Source organism: Scomber japonicus, chromosome 18 (genome assembly GCF_027409825.1).
Source record: "Scomber japonicus isolate fScoJap1 chromosome 18, fScoJap1.pri, whole genome shotgun sequence".
Classification (NCBI taxonomy): Eukaryota; Metazoa; Chordata; class Actinopteri; order Scombriformes; family Scombridae; genus Scomber; species Scomber japonicus.
Window position 1 is genome coordinate 25,964,277 of NC_070595.1, and position 21,268 is coordinate 25,985,544.

General features: G+C 39.9%; 1 protein-coding gene across 1 annotated transcript; it reads right to left on the reverse strand.

The window, feature by feature from the left end:
* Window positions 1–1,139: 1,139 nt before the first annotated feature.
* LOC128379326 (myosin heavy chain, fast skeletal muscle-like) lies at window positions 1,140–16,150 on the reverse strand. The gene is made up of 40 exons (XM_053338942.1): window positions 16,113–16,150; window positions 15,771–15,993; window positions 15,466–15,609; window positions 15,176–15,332; window positions 15,048–15,075; window positions 14,839–14,950; window positions 14,668–14,760; window positions 14,509–14,572; window positions 14,308–14,406; window positions 14,097–14,200; window positions 12,248–12,386; window positions 12,026–12,144; window positions 11,761–11,910; window positions 11,481–11,651; window positions 11,094–11,400; window positions 10,896–10,966; window positions 10,702–10,789; window positions 10,498–10,615; window positions 10,274–10,397; window positions 10,042–10,178; window positions 9,683–9,938; window positions 9,178–9,420; window positions 8,877–9,053; window positions 8,646–8,791; window positions 8,465–8,555; window positions 7,991–8,380; window positions 7,753–7,879; window positions 7,544–7,662; window positions 6,778–6,974; window positions 6,476–6,659; window positions 6,229–6,394; window positions 5,940–6,064; window positions 5,534–5,842; window positions 5,249–5,452; window positions 5,038–5,163; window positions 4,751–4,921; window positions 4,367–4,471; window positions 4,189–4,284; window positions 3,967–4,101; window positions 1,140–1,172 (listed from the first exon to the last, which is right to left on the reverse strand). The coding sequence occupies exons 2-40, from the start codon at window positions 15,972–15,974 to the stop codon at window positions 1,140–1,142; spliced, it is 5,829 nt and encodes a 1,942-aa protein (XP_053194917.1). The 5' UTR covers window positions 15,975–15,993; window positions 16,113–16,150.
* Between the last annotated feature and the right edge of the window lie 5,118 nt (window positions 16,151–21,268).

A 21,268-nucleotide genomic window follows, 5' to 3' on the forward strand; every position in this document is an offset into this window, starting at 1 on the left:
AAACATGCTTAAAATGGCACTCTACAATCTGAGATCTCTATCCAGTAAGAAGTACAAACTAATAATTACAACCAGCTTGTTGAACTTTATCCTCCAAACCAACCCAGGGTCAGTGGTGAGTGTTTACAGGAAAAGTTTCAAATGTAACACCGTGATTAATTTTCTTCCTTTGAAGTTCTCTCTTTTAAATTTGGTGGTCTCAATCTAATCATTTATTTATCGTTCATGCCACTGATTACTCCTGATAACTTTAAAGAGAGAAGAGAGTGTGTACGGAACAAACAAGTATTTATAGTCAGAAAATTGGACCTTGTAATTACCCATAACCAGTTGTTAATACTCTCTCACTCTCTCGCTCGCTCTTTGTGTACTTGCATCTTTAATGAACAAAACGTCTCAAAGTTCTACCCCCCCCCCCCCCCCCCCCGTCTGAATGGACGCTAATGGACTGGCTGACTGGTTTTAATTGAATCTGCTTGTCTTCACTAAATATTATGCACCTCTTAATGTCAGCTCTAATAAGTCCTAAAAAAGAAAGCAGCCTTGGATAAACCACCATAAAAAGGAAAAGTAGAAAAGAATCCAGTCTCTAAGTACATTAAAGCACTATAGCGTTATCATTAAGGATGTGAGAACACACCCTAGATTTTTATTTAAGACTGTTGATTAGCTGGTAAATCCAGTCTCTCCTTGTGTCCCAGTTGAAAGTGATGCTGATTGTGAAATGTTTTTTTATCTTATTTTACTGATAAAGTGAAGTCAAATGGAGCCTATATTACCCACAATGCCGCTCACTCTGATGTTAATCACCTGCAACAAGATCATTTGAACCAGTTTTATCCCATTACCTTATTATCATCCTGCCTTCTTGATATAATACCCACAAAGTTTTTACTAAAAAGTACTGAAAACAATCAGGTCCTGTTTGCTTTCTGATTTTAACAGTTCCCTCTTATGTGGGAATGTGCAATATGTGTATTTATTATATTTATGTATTTATTGAGACAACAGGTAGCATTGTATTATTTATTGTTGTGCAAATGGTCAACTTTACATTTACTTTCTTTGTTGTTTTTAACTATGGCGGCAGCTTGTCTCAGCACTATCTATCTATCTATCTATCTATCTATCTATCTTCTCTAACGCTTGTGTCCAAGGAACTTCTCTCTGCACTGGAAAAGTTTCAATCTGGTTTCTGGAAGTATCACAACACTGAGATTGCCCTGCTCCAAATTATCAATGACCTTTTAATGGCAGCTGATGATAGCATGTGCTCAGTCCTTGTAGTCCTGGACCTCACAGCATCCTGTTTGACAGACTTGGTGGAGAGTTTTAACCTTCCTGTCGTCCTCCTGGGTCAAATTGATCCTATCTGTTTTGACTGTTCCTTCCTTCCTCCCTTCCTTCCTTCCGTCTGTCCTTCCTCCGTCCCTCCTTATCTCTTTCTTTCCTTCCTCTCTCTTTCCTCCCTTCCTTCTTTCCTTCCCTCCTTCCTTCCTCTCTCCTTTCCTTCCTCCCTCCCCCCTTTCCTTCCTTCTATCTCTCCTGCCTCCTTTCCTTCCTTCTTTCCTTTCCTTTCCTTCCTTCCTTCCTTCCTTCCTTTCCTCCCTTCCTTCCTTCTCTCCTTCCCTCCTCTCTCCTTTCCTTCCTTCCTCCCTCCCCCCTTTCCTTCCTTCTTCCTCCTCCCTCCCTCCCCCCTTTCCTTCCTTCTTTCTCCCTCGCCCCTTTCCTTCCTTCCTCCCTCCCTCCCTCCTTTCCTTCCTTCTTCCTTCTTTCCTCACTCCTTTCCTTCCTTCCTTCCTTCCTTCCTTCCTTCCATCTTTCCTTCCTGCCTTCCTTCTTCCACCCTTCCTTCCTTACTTTGAGGACAACACGAGGGTTAAAATGTTTTTTTTTTTACCTTTCAAATAAGATGTTCTGTGTCTCTGTAAACAGCTATTTCTCTTCATTTCCATCTGTTCAGGACAGTTTGACTCGCTGGCACATTATTCATAGACATGATGTTTCTCTTTCTGATGTTATGCTGATGATACTCAGGTGTACCTGCTCATTAGATGAACAGATCCAGGAAGGCTGAGTGCCTTTATGCTTAAACATTTTCTTCAGCTGAGCTCAAGCAAAACAGAGAGATCTCAGTCATTGGCTTCAAGCACATGGTAAAACAAATCCTGCCATCTGCTGGTTCCCTAGTGGATCGTATTAAAACCTGTTGCAAGGAACCTCAGCGTCTGGTGGTTTAAGTTTTGAGCAGCACACCATGACGTTTTTTCATTTTAGAAATATTTCAAACATATGGTGTTTTTGAACTTTTAAAGACACAGAGACCATTTCAAAGACCTTCGTCTCATCATATCTGGATTATTGTAACAGGCTCGTAAAACATGCTTTTATTGGGAGCCTTTCCTAATTTTACTCTCTTAGTCGTCTTTATTTCTGCTTTATTTCCTACACTAAATTGTTTTGTATACACTAAACTGTTTTTTAATCTGTTGGTTCCTTCCTTCTTTCCTTCCTTCCTTCTGTCTGTCCTCCCTCCCTCCCTCCTTCTCTCTTTCTTTCCTTCCCCTCTCTTTCCTCCCTTCCTTCTTTCCTTCCTCCATCCCCCTTCCTTCCTTCCTTCTGTCCCTCTTTCCTTCCCTCCTTTCTCCCTACCTTCCTCCCTTCCTTCTTTCCTCTGTCCTTCTTTCCTCCCATCCTCTTTTCCTTTCTCCCTCCCTCCCTCCCTCCCTCCTTCCTTCTTTCCTCCCTCCTCTTTGTAAAACATACTTTTTTATTGGGAGCCTTTCCTAATTTTACTCTCTTTGTCTTCTTTGTTCCTGCTTTATTTCCTACACTGAATTGTTTTTCATACCCTAAACTGTTTTTTAATGTTTTCTTTTTAACAACCTAATGATTTTATTTTTATTACCTTTGTGAAGCACTTTGTAACACGGACTTTGAGACGTGTTCCATAAATAGAGAATATTATTATGTTTTAATGGGGTATGACAGATGCATGCATGGAGATTAGTTTAGGAAATGCACCCGAATATTTGTAGTCTACAGTTACTGGACTCTGATACATCTCATAATCCTGTAGTGAAATTAAAGAGGGAGATACTGTATCTCCCTACATGGACACGAAAACAGCTGGCAACGCATTTCAGTTCAAGCCCAAAATAAGTTCCACACAACACAAAATGAGCGTCTTCCAGTTGCTACATCTGACACTAAGAGGTTTCATCTGACACAAGAGTCCTGGCTGAGTTTCAAATGGGAAAAAAAAGACGAATTCAGGACAGTGATGACACTTGTTGTCTTTATTGTTTAATATTTAAGAGCCTTCAACCATATGTTCATATTTTATGAACTTTGTTAAAAGGCCTAACTTTGATGAAGACTCTTACTCTTCAGCCTAAAAAAAGGAAGTGAAAATAAATATTATTTTGTCTCTTCATGTGAAAGTATATAATGATTTGACTACTATAAGTTGAGGTACTGACTTACAATATCAAAACAATTGATATTGAGACCATGCAAACAAGTAGGGCTGGGCGATTAAGGCAAAAATCTAAATCACGATTAATTGAACTTTTAACCTCGATTACGATTAATGAACGATTATCTCCACCCTTGATGAACAATTATGTATCTTCAGTTTCTTTAGTTTAGTATTTTCCACTGCTGTCCTCACACATGAGGATCTTTAGGGAGTGAAAATAAAGATGTTTTAAGGTGTGACGCTGTGGTTAATGTCTAGTTTACTTGATTAGAACTATGTTAAGATCATGGTTTGGGTTAAAATGATCACTGGAGACAAGTTTTCAAATTCCTTAAAAGGTATGCAACCTTTGCTGCCATGGCAACAGTGAACACCACCATTAATTGACATGAGCAAGATTAAGTCGATTAGAGTTTCTAAATGTCGGTTTCGATTATTTTTTCCATTAATTGCCCAGCCCTACAAACAACCTATAACAAATGTACCTTTCCATGATGATCGCGGCTCTTGGCTCTCAGCTTGTTGACCTGAGACTCAGCGATGTCAGCACGCTCTTGAGCTTCCTCCAACTCATGCTGGATCTTCCTGGACCTGGACAAGTGAGTGTTGGCCTGCTCCTCCTGTGAAGGGTGATGGGAGCAACATTCAAATGATATAATTATTGAATCACCTGTAGATGATTGGTCACATCAGTGTATTTGACTTACAGCCTCTTCAGCTTGTCTCTTGTAAGCCTTGACTTTGAGCTGCAGCTTATCTACCAGATCCTGAAGTCTGTGCACGTTCTTATTGTCCTCCTCAGTCTACACAGATAAAGGGTTATAAGTGATGAAGAATAAAGAAGACAGAGATATTAAAGTGGTGTCTTATTTACACAGGAAATACCTGGTAGGTCAGCTCCTTCACTCTTCTTTCATATTTGCGGACTCCTTTCACAGCATCAGCTCCACGTCTCTGCTCGGCCTCAACTTCATTTTCTAGCTCACGCACCTGAAAAGTGATGATAAATTTTATATTACTATTATATATAAAGATCATTGGCCCTTCCCTCCACATTCTCAACAGAGTCTCCCCCACACCACACTATTTGTTCATTGTTTTTCTGTTTGAGTATGTAACAAACCAACTTTTTTGTCACCTAATTCAGTTTTCCTTCATTCATGTTATTTCCCAGACCCGGGTCGTATCACAGTCAATCGAAAAAATAGATATATCATTTATTTTGTGTGGTGCACCTCCAGGAAATGATCCATCGTGATCAGTGCATACCCTTGTTTCCAGTTTCTGGAGCTGCTTCTTGCCACCCTTCAAGGCGAGGTTCTCAGCCTCATCCAGACGGTGCTGGAGGTCCTTGACTGTGATCTCCAGGTTCTTCTTCATCCTCTCCAGGTGAGCGCTGGTGTCCTGCTCCTTCTTCAGCTCCTCGGCCATCATGGCAGCCTAGAAATTATGAAGTTTTCAGAATGTGAATTATATCATCATCAAGTGTAAGGCAGTTTACAACAATGTTCAATTATTCATACTGTAGAACTGAAGAGTTAGAGGTATAAGCTCACATCAGTGATGGCCTTTTTGGCTTTCTCCTCAGCATTTCTTGCTTCCTGAATTGAATCCTCCACTTCACCCTGAATTTGCACGAGATCAGCATCCAGCTTCTTCTTGGAGTTCAGAAGACTGGTGTTCTGAATATTAAAAAAGTCACATTTGTTATGTATTGCAAAGTTGGTATGCATAAGTAGTTTCTTGTGAATCATTGAACAAACAAACCTGTGAGTGAAGCAGTCCGACACGCTCACTAGCATCAGTCAACTCCTGTTCAGCAATTTTGCGTGCTCTGTCTGTCTGCTCCAGAGCGGCTCTCAGCTCCTCAATCTCAGCCATCATCAGGCCGTTCCTGCGCTCCACCATGGCAACCTGCTCCTTCATTTCTTCATGTCCTCTGACAGCTTCATCAAGCTGCAGTTGGGAATCCTGACAACACAAGGAGGGAAAATAATTTTTCATTTTTTTGCTCTTTAAAATGTGTTCATTCATTGATCACACAAAGCTCACCTTGAGATGTCCCTGGACAATCCTCAGTTGTTTCTGGATCTCAGCAGCCTGTCTGTTGGCGTGGCTCAGCTGAATCTCCATCTCATTCAGGTCTCCCTCCATCTTCTTCTTGATTCTCAGGGCATCATTCCTGCTCCTGACCTCAGCATCGAGAGTGCTCTGCATGGCGTCAATGATCCTTTGGCTGTTCCTCTTGATCTGCTCCATCTCCTCGTCTTTTTCTGCAAGCTTCCTGTCTACCTCACCTTTGATCTGGTTGAGCTCCAGCTGAACACGGAGAATCTTGGCTTCCTCATGTTCCAGTGCTCCCTTAAGGAAAAAGTTGAATATATATACATGCTGTTAAATATATAGGCTGTTGTATTTCATCATATAAGTGGTCTAATATTACAATTTAGATTTTAACCTCTGCTTCTTCCAGAGCTGTCTGAAGTTCAGACTTCTCCGTCTCCACAGTCTTCTTGGCTTTCTCCAGCTCGTGGATAGTCTTTCCAGTCACACTAATCTCTTCAGTCAGGTCTGAGATCTCCTCTGTCAAATTACCAAAACCAAAATCCAGTTTAGAGAAACTTAAGTGCAGGATACATCATATCTAGAAAATTAGGATTTACCACCACAGACCCTCATGCCAAGGTAAAGAAACAACCCTTACAATCACTGTAAAAGTTATATTAAATACAGTGGGATTGACATACGTTGCAGGTTCTTGTTCTCTCTCTTCATGGTCTCCAGCTGATCCAGAGCCTCCTCGTAGGAGTTCTTCATCTTGAACAGTTCAGTGCTGAGAGATCGAGCCTCCTTCTGGGCTCCTTCCAGCTCTGACTGGCCCTCCTCATACTTCTGTTTCCATTCTGCAAGGACCTAAAATTATATGAATGAAGTTAGCATTTACATTAATATAATCATGTTTAAATATGTTTTTCTTTCCTTATAACTATTTACCTTATCAAAGTTCCTCTGCTTCTTGTCCAGGTTGGCAGCCAGAGAATTAGCTCTCTCTACATCAATCATGAGGTCCTCCACTTCACCCTGTAGCCTCTGCTTGGTCTTCTCCAGAGAGGCACACTTTGAGTTTACAGCCTCAATGGACTCCTCAGCATCCTGCAGACGCTGGGCGAGCTTTTTCCTGTAGTGAGAAAGTATTATCTTATACTTAATTGCACATACAGATGACAAACAGAGTGAAAAGCAAAAATGTAATTCAAAATGATTTATTTATGTAAGAGTAGAAAGGTTGTATGTACTTGGCTTCCTCCAGCTCCTCAGTGCGCTGGATAGCATCAGTCTCGTATTTGGTTCTCCACTGAGCTACTTCGCTGTTTGCCTTGGACATTCCTCGCTGCAGCTCACATTTAGCCTCCTGCTCCTCCTCATACTGCTCTCTGAGCAGATCACAGTCATGGCGGGCGGACTGAACACCATGGGCAAGGGCATTCTTGGCCTAACACGGTACCAGGGATAAAAGTATCTTTGTGAATATTCTTCAAAATGTTTGTTCTCATGATAATTTTATTTATGTTAAGTTGCATTTCATTAAAAGACTGGGCATTCTGACTATCTAAAGTTTCTCTAGTTTCTCTCTAGTTCTCTAGTTTCTCTCAAACCGCAACTATCATTCTACATCTTTTACCGACCCCATACCTGTCTCTCCAAAATCCAACCTTTCACATAACATTTCCTCAACGGATGTCACTCAGCCAAAAAGAAATGATTATTCATAATAATTATTAATTAATATTATAATGCTGGAAAGCAAATTAGCTATTAGAAAGTCAATTAATATTAATGGACTCTCTGCCCTAGATAAATACAATCCATAATATGTGGAAATAACAAACCATTTGGTTGATGGAAGGATTAAAAGGGGGATTTTTCTGAGGTAATCACATTTTGAAGATGATTGTGTTTGGGATGTCTCTATCATATGTGCTTAAATTACGTGACATGAAATGGAGTACTCAGTTCCACCAATATTAAAGTCTAATAACAGGGAATAGAAACATATTATACCTTCACTTCCTCCTCAAGATGCCTCTTGAGTTCCTCAATCTGCTGAGTGTAAGCCTGTTTGCTCCTGGTCAGCTGGGAAACAATAGCGTCTTTCTCCTCGAGCTGACGGGACATTTCACCTGAATGATAAAAAAAATATATATAAATAAATCAATTTGTAAAAAAAACAGTGGACTTGCCCACAGGTGGTTTTATTTGAGGTGTCTCACCATTCTCTGTACTGAGTCTTGCCCTCTGTGCATTAATGTCATTCAGCTGGCGGATGTTCTCTTCATGTTTGGACTTGAACTCACTCAGCTGGTCTTCAAGAGTTCTGCACATTTTTTCCAAGTTGCTCTATTTACAATGAATATGTTTATCATTTATTTAAGGAACACAAACATTTACAAACATGGCTATCCTTGGTCATAGAGCTAAAACCTTCACTCCGCTAAAGAAAACACTTACTTTGGCTTTAGCTACAGCCTCCATGTTGCTGGACAGGTCGTCAATCTCCATCCTGTACTCGCTCTTCTCTTTTTCCAGCTTCTGCTTGACACGCTGGAGGTTGTCAATCTGCTCTCCCAGCTCGGCGACAGTATCAGCCTGCTTCTTGCGGAGAGCTGCTGAGGTAGATTCATGCTGCAGGGTCGACTCTTCGAGATCACGGCGCAGCTTCAGGAACTCAGCCTCACGCTTCTTGTTCATCTCGATCTGAGCGGCTGTCGCTCCGCCAGCTTCCTCAAGTCTCTCGCTGATCTCCTCAAGTTCCCTGGAGAGATCAGCCCTCTGCTTCTCCACCTTAGCCCGAGCAGCCCGCTCAGCCTCAATTTCTTCCTCCAACTCCTCAATACGAGCCTAGGTTTAGTAATATCAAGAAGGAACTTACTATAACAAGTTGTTTTTCCATCACTGAGTATAACATTCATGTCAAACACTAACCTGGAGTTCCTTGATCTTCTTCTGAAGCTGTGCACCAAGAGACTGTTCATCCTCAATCTTATTGAGCAGCTGGCTGACCTCAAACTCCTTCCTAGATGAGGAAAAAAACTCTTATTGCAGTTATAGTTTTGACTAAGGATCATTGTGTTAAATTGTGGCAATGATAAAAAAGAAAAGTTACTTCTTGATTTTCTCATCAGATTGCTGCTTGTCATTCTCCAGATCCATTATGGATTCGTGGGCCAGTTTCAGATCACCCTCAAGCTTCCTTTTGGCTCTCTCAAGCTCCATACGGAGCTTCTTCTCTTGCTCCAGTGATCCCTCAAGCTTTATGATAATATTATAATGAAATGTTAATTCCAACACACAAGCTAGTAATACAAATGTGTTATCAAAAGCAAAGTTCTCTCACATCGTCCACTTGCTGTTCCAGTTTTATCTTGGCCTTGGTCAGAGTGTTGACTTTGTCCTCCTCTGCCTGCAGGTCATCCAGTGTTTGCTGGTGAGCCTCTTGGAGGGATTTCTTCTCTTTGGTTAACTTGGCAATACATTCATCTTGAGATGCCATCTCCTCTGTCAGATTTTTCACCTAAAAGTGGCATACAGGTACATTTATATGTCAGTAAGTAGTAGTAGTAGTAGTAAGTATATTTGAAAAATGAATGGACGTAGTTTCCTCCTTTTTTATACATTTAGATTTTAATTAAATGTACCTTGTTTTCAGTTGCATGTTTCTCCTTCTCCACTTTAGCCAAGGTGAGCTCCAAGTCATCAATATCTTTCTTCAGCTCGGAGCACTCATCTTCCAGCTTCCTCTTCTTTGCAGTTAGCTCAGCGTTGACTTCCTCCTCATCTTCCAGTCTCTCGGTTGTCTCTTTGAGTTTAGCCTCGAGTTGGATCTTGCTCTTGATCAGACCTTCACACCTTTCCTCAGCATCTGAGAGGTTTTCAGTTTCCTATATTTGGAAGATACATTTCGTAGCCAATATACTAGATTTGATTAACTATTAAGATATAAATGGATTACTTAGTATTCCTTTGGCATGTAATATTAATACTTTATACTTAGGCAAAGCATTTATACAATATCCACACAACATTTGAACTTCATGTAGATCTGATTTAAAAATCATTATACAGTACATTCAAAATGACTACACAAGTAATTAACTGCAGTAAAGTAGTATGTATGTATGTGTGCATTTATATTGTACTCACAGATGACACTTGCAGTTGCAGGTCATTCTTTTCCTGCAGCAGAGAAACCATTTTCTCCTCCAGCTCCTTCTTCTTGGCCAGAGCAGTAGCCAGGTCTGTCTTCATCTTGTCATAGTTCTCCTTCATCTGGGCCAGCTCTTTCTCAGTCTCGGCACTCTTCAGAAGTGGTTTGAGCTTGAAGTACAGAGTCATCCATGGCCAGTTTTTCACATTCATGAATGAACGGATATTGTACTGGATGGTATAGATAGATTCTCTGGAGAATACATATAGATAGTGTTAATGTAACTGTTGATTTTGTAAAAGTTGTGGGGATTCAAATTGACAGAATTGTTCTACATACAGTATGATGATCCTACCTTCTCTCCGTCATCTTCACATACTCTCTCCTCATGATGTATCCCCTGCAGAGAGCCTGAGTCATGGTTACCAGCTCACCCAGTTTGTCATCTCTCATCTCCTCCAGGGTTCCCAGCAGACCAGCTTTGAAGAATACCTGTGTTGTCAGTTTAAGGAACTCAGTCATCAGCACATATTGACAAGAGACATCTACACAAATAAACTCTGTCGACATTGTCTATAAGAATGTACCTTAGTGTGCCCAAACTTGTACTGAGTGTGGTCCACATCAATGGAGCCAAGCAGCTTCTCTGAAGCTTTCTTGTTGTCAATGAATTGTCCCTCAGGGATGACACTGGCATTCAATATTTTATATCTACAACAGAAAATGATATTGCTACTTACATTGACCTCACATCCTAGCTGGCAACTCAGCTGAAATCAACTTGACTTATGTTTACTGGAAATTGCATCACCTCTGCTTGAAGTCACCGTAGAGGATTCTGCTGGGGAAACCTTTTCTGCAGATTCTTATGCCTTCCAGCACGCCGTTACACCTCAGCTGATGGATGACCAAGGAATTCTCCATAAGACCTGAAAACAGCATACATAGTGTTAAAAATATTTCTTCATAATACTTCATGTAGAAAGTACAAACATGTGGATTATGTTCTTCTTACCTGGGGTCTTTGTTTCATTGGGGATCAGGCAACGGACGAAATGAGGGTGAGTGCTCCTCAAGTTGGTCATCAGCTTGCCCAAGTTCTCCTATGGATCAGCGGTAATCATTTAATAATGTCCTACCCTTTTAAGGTACTATTTTAAAATTATTTCAAGATGGTATTGCACTGTTATCAAAGAAGGATTTACATACTCTGAAAAGAGCAGACACAGTCTGGAAGGAAGCACCTTTCTTCTTTCCCTTTTTGCCGCCACCGCCACCATCTGTTTTAACAAATCCACTGAATTACTGCTTTTGCTTTACCTGCTCAGTTTTTTCCCCACATGAAAACTGTATTTTACAAGAAATGTAAATTAATAGATTACAAGTTTTTGCTGATTTGTTTCTTACCGTCAGCTGCAGAATGGCTTGCATACAGAAGACAAAGCAGCTTGTTTGAAGACTTCTGGTAGAGCTGGATGACTGAGTCATTCAGGGGATCCTTGTTCTTGTCCAACCAGCCATTGATATTGTAGTCCACTACACCAGCATAGTGAGCTAGGGAGAAGTGAGCCTCAGGCACACCCTTTTTAGGCTTTGGCTTCCCAAAAGCCTGGGTCTTACCAAGATGCTGATCATGCAGCTTGTTTTTGAAAGTTGTGTCAGAGGCCTTGGGGAACATGCACTCCTCTTCAAGGATGGAGAAGATGCCCATTGGCTGACAGGAAATGACATCATATTAAAAGTGATCTAGCTGGTACTCGATCAGGAAATCAATTATACAGGACGTTGTCTTACCTTCTCGATAAGCTCAATGCAGGCAGCCAAGTCCATACCAAAGTCAATGAACTCCCATTCAATTCCTTCTTTCTTGTACTCCTCTTGCTCCAGGACAAACATGTGATGGTTGAAGAACTGTTGCAGTTTCTCATTTGTGAAGTTGATGCAGAGTTGCTCAAAACTATTGAACTGCAATTACAGAAATAAAAATGAGAAATAATAAAAATGTATTTAACTGCATGGCAAAATACGGTTGATCTTGGTCATATACTGTATCATTTATTTTCTAACTACTCACATCAAAGATCTCAAATCCAGCGATATCCAACACTCCAATGAAGAATTGTCTTGGCTGCTTTGTGTCCAGCATCTCATTGATACGGATGACCATCCACAAGAACATTTTCTCATAGACAGACTTACACAGAGCCATGACAGAATTGTTGACCTAGAAATAGATAATAAAAGATTTTAGAAGGGCGATCATTCAGAATTATATTTGCATGGCAAAATAAAAATGTTGTCCTTTCATTTCTTCAAACATTACATTTTCTTTATCTTACCTGTGGGACAGTTTGACCTTTGGTCACCATCTCGTTTCCGACCTTGACTCTGGGGAAGCACAGAGCTTTCAGCATATCAGCTGAATTCAGGCCCATGAGGTAGGCGATTTTATCAGCCTCTGATGGAAAGACAAACCTTTAGCTGTCAGTGAACTGGGACATGTTTAATATTACACAGTGCATGTTGATAGATTTGGTTCAAGATATTTTCTTCAGAATTACCCTCTGTGCCATCAGGTTCAGCCTGCTCCTCACGCGGCTTCTGCTTGAATTTCATGTTGCCATGATGCATCACAGCACCAGTCAGCTTGAACATGCCAAGCTTCTCCTCACCAGTGAAACCCAAGATGTCAATAGCGTTCTGTGTTGTACATGAGAGAAAATAATTATAAGTAGCAAGAGGTTCATTGAATATTCTTAATTGTACATTTTTAAAATAATGCATGAATTGATTACGAAATGCACGATGTAGGACATGTTATTTGATCAACATCCCACATTGCATTCCTGGACCAACATTGAGTAACATGGAGCGTTGTAGTTTTCTGGAAAAAACGTACAATGTGAACACATTTTGGTGGTGGCTAGTTGAACCCTACTTATTTATAAAAGAAACATATTTTTACTAACTTTTCCTTTAATACTGACTTGTTTACCGTTGTGACTCATATAAAGATCTGCAATGAACAAAGGATGTGGTGGCTCTGATTCTTCTCTAGTCTTATGTTCTTCTAGTGTCCTTGTCACTACTGGTAGCATGAGGCGGTACCTGGAGCCCAATCAGGTTGCACAGATAGTCCAGCTCCTCCAGAATGGCATATCCATATGTGCAGTCACAAGAAGATGGTTTGCTGTGTCTTCCAGCACAGTCTCAAGAGCATGGAGGAGATACCAGGAGACCGGCTGTTACACGAGGAAAGCTGGACAGGGGCATAGAGGGGCATCAACCCAGCACCAGGACCGGAATCTGCTCCTTTTGTGTGAGAAGGAATAGGAGGAGTACCGCCAGAGCCCTACAAAATGACCTTCAGCAGGGTACTAGTGTGCATGATTCTGACCAAAGTGTCAGACTTTATGAGGATGAGGGCCCAACGTCCTCTAGTGGGACCTCTGCTCACAGCCCAGCACTGTGCAGCTCGATTGGCATTCAACAGAGAACACCAGAATTGGCAAGTACACCACTGGTGCCCGGTTCTCTTCACAGATGAGAGCAGGTTCACAATGAGCACATGTGACAAATGTGAAAGAGTCTGGAAACGTCATGGTTACGCTGCCTGTAACATCATCCAGCATGACTGGTTTGGCAATGGGTCATTGATGGTCTGGGGAGGCATACCCTTGGAGGGTTGCACAAACCTCCTTGTCATAGCCAATGGTATCCTGACTGTTGTTAAGTACTGGGATGAAATACTCAGATCGAATGTCAGACCTTACACTGATGCAGTGGGCCTTGAGTTCCTCCTGGTGCAGGACAATGCCCGGCCTCATGTGGCCAGAGTGTTTAGGATGACCTAAATCCAACTGAGCACCTATGGGACGTAGTGTATAGGGGCATTGGACACCGCCAGGTACCGCCACAGACTGTCAAGGAGCTCACTGATGCCCTGATCCAGGTCTATGGGGAGATCCCCCAGGACATCATCCACCAACTCACTGGGAACATGCCAAGACGTTGTCAGGAGTGTATATAGGCAAGCCACATTAAGAGCTGCCATGATGAAATTCACGCAAGTTGGGTCAGCCAGTGATTTCAACTTTTTACTTCGGTATGATTTTGAATCCAGCCCTCAATGAGTTGATGATTTTGGTTTCTATTGACCATTGTTGTCTTTTTATTCTCAACAAAGTATACAATGTACACCAGTAAAGATTTTCAACTTGAATAATTTGTTCATTAAAGATCTGACACTTTAACAGTGTATTTTGCAAGATTGCAGTGCAAGTGTTGATCCAGACAGTGGTTGATTGTAATGTTGGGCCAGGAATGCAATGTGGGGTGTTGAGCTTGCAACATGTCCTACTTAACTAAATATCACATCATGATTAAAATAATGTAAAATGGACACTTTACATCTGTTGCAATGAACTCCTCCACATCATCAATGCTCTTGACAGTCACTTCACCCTGACTGACCATATGGAAGTCAAAGGGGTTGGTGGTGATAAGAAGAGCCTCTGCAAAAGGTTTGAAGAAAAAAAATGTTTTTAAAATCCTGCAAAATTCGTTATTGTCTTAATTCTGCTTTTGTAATTCCTAATTTTTGGATTCTGTTGTAACATACCCAGGAGCTCTGCCTTGTGGCCAGTCATCAGCTGATAGAAGATATGGTAGCTCCTCTCAGCAGACAACTGGAAGGTGACACGGGACTTCTCCAGCAGATCTATAAATAACCAATCAAGGTATTAAACCTAGTCAAACCTAGCGTCATACCTATGTGTAAATCCAAACAAAAGTCCCAGCACAAAATGTAAATATTACTTACATGTTTCAATATCAGCTGAGGCCAGTTTTCCCGAGGTCCCAAAGTGAATTCTGATGAATTTACCCTAGACATATTGGATTAACGTCAGTATGATTCATCATACAGTATTTAGCACAATAAGATTCTTTGAGGTCTACTTTTGGCCCTTTCAACACTTACAAAACGAGAAGAGTTGTCATTCCTCACAGTCTTGGCATTACCATAGGACTCCAGCAGAGGGTTGGCTGCAATGATTTGATCTTCCAGTGAACCCTACGAGAAGATATATAATATAAACCATAAACAGGAAACTCTCCAAGAAATGTTTTGAGTCAAGGAAATCAGTTTTACCTGCATCTTGCCAGGTATTGGCTCAGCCTTCTTGGATCCAGTCACTGCAATTGTTGCAAAGTACTGGATCACACGCTTGGTGTTGACAGTCTTACCTGCACCGGATTCTCCGCTGTGGGAAGAGAACGATAATTTGAGTGTTTTCGTTGTGTTTTTTCCCATATCTGTAAATGTCCTTTAGTTATTCAGTGATTTATAACATTACTCACGTAATAAGGATAGACTGGTTCTCACGATCTGAAATGAACAAATGTGTTAATGTCTAATATGGTACAATTACAGTCATATTTCATGTCATATCTGCTGTATCTCGTTGTGTGTCTCATAAATATATTACCAGTGAGCATGAACTGATAGGCATTATCAGAGATGGAGAAGATGTGAGGTGGTGCCTCAACCCTCTTCTTGCCTCTGTATGCTCCCACAACCTGGGCATCGTACACAGGAAGCCACTTGTATGGGTTCACGACGACACAGAACAGGCCGGAGTAAGTCTGAAAAGAGAAGACAATTCACTCTAAACTTTATTAAACACATTTGACATACTTATTTAAATTTTAGCTTCATTTAGGGTAATGGCTGTATAAAAAAACAAAATATTATCAGTATGTTAATTTAAACACTCACATAGATCATCCATGATGCAAAACGCTCTTTGAGGTTAAACAGCACAGCAGGCTCGTTGAGGTGGGTCATCATGGCCATGTCCTCAATTTTATCATACTTTGGAGGGTTCATGGCATGGATATCATCCTCTTTTACAGTGACAGTCTGAATGAGAAAGGCAGTTTTGTTTTATTAGGACAGTATTTCATTTTTGGGATGAAAGTAATCCTCTTTTACTGATAGGGTCTTCAATAGTGTAAAAGGCCTATCAAAAGTTTAAAAAGACTGTATGTCTGGTATTTCAAATAAAGTATTTGTTTGCCTACCTTTCCTGCGACTGTTTCAACAGTTGCTTTGCCACCCTCTTTTTTGACGAGTTTACCCTTGACATACATATCTTCAGGATCAGTCACAAAATAGGCAGTTTTGGCATCAAATGGAGCATTTTGAGCCTCGATCCTCTCCTTCTCAGGCTTCCGGAGGTAAATGGATGCAGGCCCGTAGGCCGCCATCTCTGCATCTGTGCTCATGATGGCACTTTAGAGGGGACTGAAAACAAGATGAGTTTGAATTATGTTATAATATTTAATTCTGGTATAGTTTTTAATTATTTGCATGTCATGTCCATATCTGATGTCATGGATCTTGTGTTGTATCTAACATCTTACCTCAGCTTGTCCCAGATGAGCAGCACAGTATCTGCTGTAGTTTAAGGATACTGTTAAAGAAAGATTGAGATTGTCATTACACAGGACTCAAACTTAAAATAAACTTTTAGAGTTATATGAGTATCTACACCACTATGACTATGTTTATAGCCTCTCCAGTCATTTCAAAATATTTTGGTTATTAAAAGATCTCAATCACAAACCAGTAATTAAGAGCAGTTGGAAAAATGTAATTTACTTTGATTAATAATACTGTCAAGATCACTTGAAATTAAAAACATGATGATAAAGTGTCACATCAAGACATTCATGCTTAAGTTAATTTGGAGTCAAAGCAAATAATATGAGCATAAATACATAGAAAGCACTTACCTGGGTGATATGCCTGTCAGTTCTCAGAGGAGTCTGAAGCTGCTGCTTATATAGAGGCGGGAACTCCTCAGCAGACGTCAACCACTCACTTTGGTCAAGTGTCACTGTCATCTTGAGACCCATCTGTTGACATTTGAGGTTTAATAAACTTTTTGTGCCTAATATATGTCATTGCTAAACAGTAAAAATACCTTCTATATTAAGCTAGCTTACAAGGATCAGAAGTAGGTAAACATAAAAATGAAAAGAAAGAAAATAATAAAGAAAAATACATATTTAAGTATTTTTTAAAAATCTATTAAAGGGGTTGTGCCATGACATCCATTTTTGAACCCATAAATTCTCAGTGAGATTTACTTTAAATGTCATTGGTATTGAGTGTGATGATATCATGAAACATGTTTATAGTGATTCATTGAGCTTGGCTGCATGTCTGCATATAAAACTTGTCTTGGTAATAGAGGGACAGACAGACAGACAGACAGATAGATTGATAGCTAGATAGATAGATAGATTGATAGAAAGAAAGAAAGAAACCACAACAAAGTGCACAGTAGAGGTCCAGTTCAGAGTTTCGATATAATAAAGTAACACTTTGAATGACTAGTAAATACATATAGTGTAAAAGAAGTCACAGAGTGTACAAAGAGCACAGTGGTGTTGATGCTGCTGATGATAATGATAATCCACAAAGTATGTCCCAAAATAGATGCAGTGAAATAGATTCCCCGGTTTTCAAACCACAAATTTGCTCCAATAAATAATTTACTCCGATAAATTTAGATTCTGACTCATTTGAGAGGGGATTTCATCATTTTATAATATGAGGTCGTCTTTACTTACCTTTGCAATTAAACATACATAAGCCAGGGAATGGAAAACCGTTTTGGAGAAGCACCCTAGTGCTGCTGGTACATAGTTGCAGGACACTAGCACATCTCATATTCCTGTAATAAAACTGTTTGTTAAGCCCTCACCATAAAGCTCAAATGATATTGCACCTTTCTTTAAAAGGACTAGAGGAACATTTGCCAACTTGGGTGAGATAAGACCTATAATAAGTCCCACTCAGATATGAAACGTCTTTATCCTCATGCTACATTTGATTCAAATGTTGTTGCTATTATGGAAAGTTGGTGTCCTTGATAAACTATGCGGCTCTGGTTTTGAGACGTTACTGGCATTGCATCCTAGTAAAATGACCTGCATAATCCTGAAATTTAACTGACAGCTGTACAAGTGCCTTTTAGTAGCATTAACATTGAATTAAACAAGAATGAAGTTTAAAATATAGTTTTAAATCATCCATAAATGCATAAATTGCCAGGCTTCTCAGATACTCAGTGACCTGAAAAAAAAAAAAGTAAAACAGTTTTTAAAGTCACAAATGATCTACTGCTTGCTGTGTTATGAAACCTTAAAGGCCCATTTATGCTCAACGTTAAATACCGATACGGATACAGACGGAGCCTTCTGTCCGTGCTCTGCGTTCATTTTGTCCATATTTCTGCACGTTTCCATAAAGCTTACAGATACGGACCAAACGGAGCAGTACCACCGGAAACCATGAGGGGGGGGGGGGGGCAGTGTTGCTATCACTACTCGATACGTAGCTCTAGTGAGACACGAAGAAGAAATAACAATGGAGGAACTTTTTGAGAAAAGGTTTTGCGAGTTGGTTAGAAACTTTAAACATATCGTTTTTGTCTTTTATGCAAGAGGAACATTATCAATATCTCCTCCACAGTCGCCATGTTTGTTTTTGAGTGTGTTGTTGTCATAAACGTTTGACTCGGTGCTGCCCCCTGGTGGATGTATTGGTTAACATCCATGCCAACGTAAAGGACGCATGGAAGTATGTGAGCAGTGACGGGGTCGGGGCCCTTATGGTATGTTCGTGAGTTGCTTGTGTTTTATTTTTGTGACATGCCCATTAGCCTCAGATGTACTTTGTGCTGGCTGTAAACTCTCCTTCCTCTTTGGAAATGTTTCATCTGGAAATATAATATAACAGCTCCTGAGGTGACTCAGCAGATGACACAATTATTAATTGACCATCTTGAACCAGAATTAATAACTTTCAGGCAAGCACGATTGCTCAATAAAAAGTAATTTCCTCTCTCTTCAAATGCCTGTCCCTCCCTCTCAGTAAATGTTTATGTGGATATTTAACTTTCTTGAAATTAGAATCTAACTGATATCATCTTCAGGTGGAGTGAAACACACAACAACTGCTGTGATATGCCCTGTCGAAACACTGCATGAGGAAGATGCTCTCTACCATGGTAACCATGTCCATATGCTCACAGGGTCTCTGGTTGCCAGGCTATTTCAGCAGGTGAGAGCAACGAGTCTGCTCTGAGTTCAACAAGGTGATAAAAGGAGGTGAGAAACATTTTCCACAAGCCGCTGCAGTTCAACATGGCAGCGTTATAATGATGTGACAGAGCTGTAAGAGCTGTAAATCTTTCGCGGGGTGAATGGATTTTATCACTATTATGTGTTGGAACGAGGACTGTTTCAATTGAAATTAGGTTGTGACTAAGAAACAGAGCTCAATGTGAGTTTCTGTGTTCACTTATATCAATAGCTCTGATCCTTCTGAGCTAAATTAACATCTCACATTTGGTTATTAGCACTCCATCCATGTTGTTATTAAAATCTGTACCAATTTGTGTACCAATAAAAGACTCTTAAGACAATTCGAAAACTAACATCTAGCCATTGCAGTGATTTTAAAACAAGTGTAATGTGTGCTCTCCTTCTGGTCCTGGTCAGCACATGACTAGCTGCATTTTGTGTAAGACAAAGTTGATCTATGGCTTTTTTCGGTAGACCAGAAAGGAGTGCTTTACAATTGTGTGCTAGTTTCTGAGCCTTGGCCTTAGAGAGAAACGGACGCACCCTGGCAATATTTTTCAAGTAATAAAAGACACATTTGGCCATCCTCTAGATGTGGGCATTGAAGGTCAATTTAGAGTCTGTCTGTCTATCTATCTATCTATCTATCTATCTATCTATCTATCTATCTATCTATCTATCTATCTATCTATCTATCTATCTATCTGTGGATTGATGGATCGATGCTTGTGCTTTCACACAAACCCATTAGATACTTTCACTTGTTTAAAAAGACATGAAGGTAAAGTTTGAATATGAGAATGAATCCCTTCAAGATGTTTGGAGATTTGCCAAAATTCAGACACACTACACTCCTCTTGGCAAAAACATTTTGTTTGTGTGTAGGAGCAGTAACGATTGTGGACAACAATTTATGCCCAACCAGCATTTATAAAGGTCCTCTAAGAGCTCTGCAAAACAAACAGTGAGAAAGGTTCACTGAGTATGTTTGCATTTTCAGATCTATTCTTTAATTTCAAGAGAAGAACAAGGGAACAGATTTATTGACTTCTATTAAATTACATAGATTACATTTTTATTCATTAAATAATAAAAAGTGCAGGCATGAAATCAAACTCTGAAGTCTTCTTTTTAGAAAATTAATCCTTTAGACTGCCTGTTTATCACAAGTCAGCTCATGTGAAATAAAATACAAGAGTTCACACAGAGATGGATGGTTAAAGCTGCACTAGGCAACATCAGCTTTACATGGCAGCAAAAGGAAGGTAAAAATACTAAATGATGAGTTCAACCAAATGACAAAACATATTTTCCAACCTGCCTGGTCTCACCAAATGACGTATGAATAAACACGACGATTTATTGTCATTGTGCATTATCACCGCGCATTTTAAATGTTTCATGTCTCATTTCACACCTGTTATGTTTGAGTGATAGGGGCAGTGATATACTTTAGATGACTTATTATTAATATTTTTGTTATTACAAGGAGGCGGGCCGGATGGATGGCTAAATAGATGATTGGGAAAAAGTTGCACAAGTAGCAGGAGCCGCTGCCCACTAACTGGACATTTTTACTGTCACATTGGGCAATTTACTGCTGTTAAAGTCAACATTTTTACCGTCAATCATGTTGGGACATTTTTAGTGCATTTTACTGTTTTGACCCAAATCATTATCATTCCCAAACCCTAACTGAGTATTATTTGTGTCTAAACCTAAACATTGGTTTTAAATGACAGGTGAAAAAACAATGTGTAAACATGGCATGTGGGTGGACATATCAGCTGCATGCAAAATTGTACTTTGGCATTTGTACTACACACAAGTTCAGTTTCTTGTAACATTATTGTTGACATCTATACCAATACCAATTTATTTGCAATGGGCAAATTCCATCTAATATACACTCAACGAGCACCATGAAATTGAATGCAGTCCAATACAAGAGTGATAAGTTACTAATATTTGCCATTTTAATAGGATGGACAAACTATCAGGAGAACCAATACCTCAGTAATTAAAAATAAATAAATGTCAACTTTCTGACCATATCAAAACTGAAAATGAAAATGTATGAGCTCCGTAAATGTTGAATTTATGGAAAAGCTATTGCATTGGTTTGCATTAAACTGCAAAGTGCCAGTCTTAAGTTTGGACGTGTATGTGACTATGAATATGAAATGAATGTGCTGCTGCTTATTCCACTTTTTGCCTCTGAAATGAAATCTTCAAACACAAGATCCCTAATGTTGCACCAGCGACCCCCAGTGGCCGAGCAGCTCATTACACTCCATGAAACCAAAATGTTTTGAACCAACACATTTAAAACTTTGCTCTCATTAACTGTTAAAAAAAAACTGTTTGATTTTTTATATTTAGTCTTCATTTAGACATACATATATTTTAAACTTTGACGTTTC